This window comes from Leopardus geoffroyi, chromosome B2 (genome assembly GCF_018350155.1).
Source record: "Leopardus geoffroyi isolate Oge1 chromosome B2, O.geoffroyi_Oge1_pat1.0, whole genome shotgun sequence".
NCBI lineage: Eukaryota > Metazoa > Chordata > Mammalia > Carnivora > Felidae > Leopardus > Leopardus geoffroyi.
This window is the reverse complement of record NC_059332.1, coordinates 123,673,333-123,678,882: the sequence shown is the minus strand read 5'-3', so window position 1 is coordinate 123,678,882 and position 5,550 is coordinate 123,673,333. Positions and strand designations below refer to the sequence as shown.

The 5,550-nt window shown below is 58.3% G+C and overlaps 1 protein-coding gene across 1 annotated transcript; it reads right to left on the bottom strand.

The window, feature by feature from the left end:
- Positions 1-570: 570 nt before the first annotated feature.
- On the bottom strand, positions 571-4,011 carry SLC35D3 (solute carrier family 35 member D3). Its single transcript, XM_045499767.1, has 2 exons — positions 3,456-4,011; positions 571-2,420 (listed from the first exon to the last, which is right to left on the bottom strand). The coding sequence occupies exons 1-2, from the start codon at positions 3,892-3,894 to the stop codon at positions 1,591-1,593; spliced, it is 1,269 nt and encodes a 422-aa protein (XP_045355723.1). The 5' UTR covers positions 3,895-4,011; the 3' UTR covers positions 571-1,590.
- Between the last annotated feature and the right edge of the window lie 1,539 nt (positions 4,012-5,550).

The following is a 5,550-nucleotide window of genomic DNA, read 5'->3' as shown; positions in this document are numbered from 1 at the left end:
TGACTTGCCTGTGACAACCAATAAACCAGCACCAATCACAAACCGCCATAGTTACCACTTGCTTACCCAGCGTGTGGATCCAAACTGATGAAGCTGAGACTTCCGTTTTTGAGTCTGCTTTGCATTTTGTTGGGATGTTTTGGAAAATAACGAAACATAGAGGATACTGCCATCTGAGAGCCTCAGGAACACGCTGGCAAATAATGAAAGTGACTTCTCTCAAATTACGTCTCTGGAGGGAGCTGAAAGAAAGACTTCCCTCTGGGTGCGCTCTTTACCATTACAACCCAGGCTCCATATTAACTGATGTTGGCCGTGGAGGACTTTTCCTACCTGGGTAGAGGCAGTATTTTATTTTACTTTGTAACAGTTCCCTTGACTGGAAAATGAGAATGTTTTCCTGGTGGTGGTTGTTGTTGTTACTTTTACAGTGGACTGCCAAGCTAATTTAGGAACTTCTCCATGGGGTGGCCCCTACACAGGATATCAGACACCACACATTGAAGATAGCACAAACTACACCACAACAATAGAGCCCAAATGTGTCTAAAACAAATGTATAACAATGTATCTTTTAGCAGAGAGACTCATACTTTATTTTGACAAATTTAAGATAGAAAAATATCATAAAGTGAATATAGCAGTTGCTGTTTTTGTCACAGGGTCTGGGATGTGCAGGGTGACTCTGGAGAGCTGGCTTAACTGGATGGTCTCACTTCTGCTTGGGCTTCAGTGAACACCGAATTATTTCTCAGCCTTTGCATTTGCTTGAAAGAATATAGGATGCAGTAAGACTGTCTTCTCAAAAGGTTATGACATTCAATAATAGATATTATGAAGCAATGAACCCAAACAACCTTTAAAATATTTTTATAATTACTAAAAGCCAACTTCGACCTTCAGGTTTGAAGCTATGAACTCATATATTCAAAACAGCTTTAACATTTTCTACCAATATATAATAGAGTAACAGAGCACTTAATTGTTTTTTTGAGTGAAGAAAAATGAGAGTAAACCTGATATTTCAGATGACTATAAACAGTAAACGTCAACTCAATATATACGTGTATATATGTACGTATATGTATATACGTACGTATATATGCATGTGCATAATAACTTCAGTAATATACTCTTGCTCAGCTGGCCATGAACACTGCAGTTCTATCACTGAAGATGTATCCCCGTATGTCCTCTTTGAGCTTATTAAGTGCTGTCATCCTGTCTACACTCCACCTCTGGAGGGGGTGGGTTGAGGAACTCCTAGTGCATGCCGCCCTTCGGTTATGGTTATAAAGACAGAAAATTCACGTGCAGCCTGCACTGAACATATCCCGTCTGCAGCTGAGACCGCCGCCTCACTTTGTTCAGCACCTTCACATTCCTTTGTCTCTGTGATGCCTCAGGTAAACTCAGGCTAAATAATTCACGCAGCTGCTAATTCTGTTGCTGCCAGTGCGTTTCAGCTTCTTTCTTTGCTTCCCTTCCCCACTCCTCAAAGAATAAAACTGTGCGGCCCCTCATTAAAATATGGTATCTCGAACATACAAAATAAGCGTATGTACATATATACATACATGCGTTTCCTTTTCAAGGACTGGGTAACTCCTCATTTTCTATCAAGTAATCCTTCTTCATATACTTGGTTCCCCTGACTAACCGCCACACTTCGAGGTAAGCATCCTTCAGTGACCTCTTGCTCACTTCCTCCGGGCCGCGTGTGATCTGCGAACTCCGAGCCACCAGGGGGACTCCTCTGGGGCCACCCCTTGCCTCTGGCCCACTCTTCTGAGTGGAGCCACCTGCTGCCTTGCCCCCTTCTGACCCTCCATTTCCATCCTCCGCGGGCAGCTCCTCCATGACGAATGGCAGCTGATCTCCACTTGGCTGTGCCTCCTCTCCCCCGGGCCGCGTCTCTAGGTCCTCGTAGTTGCTTTGCTTTCTGGTCTCCAAGAATTTGGCCACACAGTAAATGATGGAGCCCAGGGTGTTCACCACCACGCCGGCAATGAACAGAGAGGTGGGCTCCACGTCGCTGAAGGCCACCATGCCCACTGTGATGGTGGCGATGCTCTTCACCACGCCCACGAAGCTAGTGGTCACCGCCGAGTTGATGTAGGTGCAGTGCAGCGTGGTGAAGTTCATGGCGCAGCCGATCAAGATGCAGGCCGCGAAGATGCAGACCATGGTCGGGTCCTTCCAGCCGGGGAAGGTCCAGGCGCGGATGGAATCGGTGCTGGCGAAGGAGCAGACAACCAGCAGTGGGGTGGCGGACACAGCGATGACGTACTGCGCGGTGAGCGGCCCGTGCTCCGTGTCGGCGCTGGCCTTCTGGATGAGCACCAGATAGGCTGCGTGCACCAGGACTGCCAGCACGCCCGTTACGTACCCGATGGGGTCGCCCGTCAGGTCGCCGGCTCCTGGAGCGCCCCAGAGAACCACGGAGCCAGGGCAGGAAGGAAAAAGAGAAGACACCGGGTTGGCGCGGGTGGGTATTCACTGGGGCAACGCTTAGCCTTGGAGAGTGGACAGGGTTCGCGTCCCAGGTCTGCCCACGGGCATAAATCGGAGAGGCCAGACTCAGCCAATGCCCAGTTCCAAGCATGAGCGGAGGCGCCTTCCTGCATATCCGGGGCGGGGGGGGGGGGGGGCACCCTGTCTAGTTCTGTGCACGACAAAGGACCGGGAGGGAGCAGATACCCTCGGGGTAGGCACGGAGGTCACCCAGGAGCGTCGTACACTGCCCCCCGCTCTGTTGGGCCGCGGAAGGAAGACGGATCCCCAGCCAGTGTCTTCTAACCCCAGGCGGGCTGGTCGCCTAGCGAACGCCTCCCTCTCCACCTCCGTGTGAAGGTTCCCGGTTCCCGCCGGCTCCCACCCGGCTCAGTCCTTCAAGCTCGGCCCTCACGTGGGTCTTAATCCACCCACCCCCGCCCCCACCCCTCCTCGCGCCGGGAGCGCCTCGCGCGGGGCCAGAGACCCTAAACTAGCTCAGGCGGCTCAAGCTTGGTTTCCATCGTCCCCCGCCCCCCACCACTCCAGCCCCGCGTGACCCAGGGAAGTTCACCGCCCCCGCCTCCTGCAAACCCAGTCTGCCCCGGCTCCGGCGGCTCTCGACCCTTCCCGGAGGAAGGAAGGGGTGCGGGGCGGAGGAGAGGGGAGGGTGGAGAGGGGAGGCGGTGAGCTGGGAAAGCGGAGAGGGCGATAGCTAGTTAGGCAGGGGCGGGGGTCGGAAGCCAGGACTGGGGGGAGGGGTACGCTCTGAAGGAGGAAGTCGGAGCGCCGGGAAAGGCTCGGCGGGGTCCCAGAAGTCCCGTGCGCGAGCCGAGCAACCACATTCAAAGTCTTTCTGCCTCGGTCTCCCCACTGGAAGTGCGGGCCTGGCACTAAGTGATCCTCGTAGCCTCGGTCCGGTGGGGTAGGGTCGGCCGGGGGCGGGCGGGGGTCGGGCTCACCTGCCAGGGCGGCGCCGCAGGTGGTGATGAGCACCGCGGCGAGCACCCCCGGCGAGGGCGCGCCGTTCTTGAGCACCAGGACGCCGATGAGCATGGTGACCAGGGGCAGGCAGCGCTTGAAGACCACGTACATGGGCAGGCTGAGGCCGCGCAGGGACCAGAGCGTGAGGCTCGACTGCAGCGTGGAGAGCACGGCGACCCCCGCGAAGGAGCGCGCCAGACTCCAGCCGAAGGGGGGCACGGCGATGAGCCCGAGGCGCCGCAGCAGCTCCAGGCTCAGCGCCGCCGTGGAGCTGGTCAGGCACTGCACCAGGGTCAGGAAGGAGAACTGGTAGCGGCTGATGAGGAACTTGAGCAGGATGTTGAGGGAGCCCGAGAAGACCCCGTGCGCGATGGCCACCGAGATGCCCAGCACGCGGCCCCGGCAGAGCTGCCGCATCGCGCCTGCCGCGCCGCACCCGGCGGTGGCGGAGCTCCGGGACCTGCGGAAGGAGAGCGGAGAAGAGAGCCGGGAGCAGCGGAGCGAGGGCGGCGGGGGTGCCCGCCCAACGCCGCGGCCAAGGGCAGGGGGCGCCGGCTCCCCGCAGAGGGCAGCTCCAGCCAGGCGTCCTCGCCGCTCCACCGCTCCGCGTCCGACTGCCCCGCAGCTCCCGGGAGGCAGTGACGGGGGCGGGGGACTCCGAAAAGTGGCAGGGGTGGGGGGGCTGGTCTGAGAGGAGTGGCGGGAACCGTAGCGACAGCGATTTGTAAGTATGTGACGAGCTGCAATGGGTTGTGTCCCGCGCGGTTTCACAGTCAGGGCGGACGCTCTGCGCCTGGAAGCCCCCGCCGCTGCCGCACGCGGGACCGGACTCGCACCTCTCGGGCACCCCAGCGCCCACCCCTGGGCCCCGCCCCGCCTCCGCAAAAGCCAGAGGCTTCCGCTCGCCTCTTCTTTCCAGCCCCGAACCCAGGAGCGCGGGTTGGGGGATCCCGGGCACAGCCAAAGAAGATTTTAGAAACAACAGCCCTCCAGGGTCGAGCACTGTTTTCGAGAACCGCAACAAGTGACAGCACCCCCAGCAACCCTCCCCCGTCCCCACACCCGCAGCTTCAGCCGCTTTTCTATCCACGGTCCCTCCCGGCGCAGCCGCCGGACCATGTCCAACTGTCGGCCAGGAAATGGAAAAAAAGTCGGTGCCAGCTGGCTGCGGGGCTTCCCGGTGCTCGGGCGCCAACGCCCCCACATTGAAGGAACCCACCGTCCAGGACGCCGCCCCGGAGTGCTTTAGGGCGCTAGGGCTGGCTTCTTCCCGGCGCGGGCAACGCGCTCCCCAGTCAGTGCGCCTTCCAGGGAGGGACCTGGGATTACTCCAGGGGCTCGGGGTGGGGGGGGGGGGAGGTTTTGTTTTTTTTTTTTTAGGGGGGAGGGTCCGTGGCCTCGCCGGTCTGCGGAGCCTGGGGGCGGAGGCAAGGGCACACGTTCCAAGTGGGGCAAAGCCGTGAAAGGAGCGTAAAAGCAGAAACTAAGTCTCGGGAGGGAGAACCATCCACCGTTTTTGGTGGATCGCGGGGGCGACGGTGCCCCAGGGTGGGCGGGAGCCACTGGCCTCGCTCGGAGGTGGAGGCGGTGTGTTGGCAGGGGAGAGAGGGCGTAGCGGGGGCAGGAACCTAGGACCAAGACAGAGTCGAGACTGGACGTAGCTTTCTCTGGATCCCCGGGAACCGAACGCAGCCTAGCGGGTTGACTGACTGCTTTGGAGAGCAGGACAACCCCTACCTCCTACCTCCCCCACCCCCGGCCGGGCAGGTCGGCTTCCCGGCAGGACTTGAGAACTATTTACTTGTCTCGTCCGGCCGGAAGAAAAAGGGAATTCTCAATTGCTGCGGGTACAAAGCTTCTGTGACCCTTTGATCTGAATTTCGCTCCCTGGAAAGTAACTCCTAGACCCGGAAACTCAGGAGCGGCAAAGGGGTTCGCTCAGCCCAGATCACAGCCAAGAGCCAGGCACAGTTTTCGCGCTGCTTAAAAATTAGGGACTTGGCTAGGGTTTGGGAGCGAGGAAGAGAGCTCCAAATTGCTTCGAACCACCTCTCCCTTTCGTTCACTTCTCTT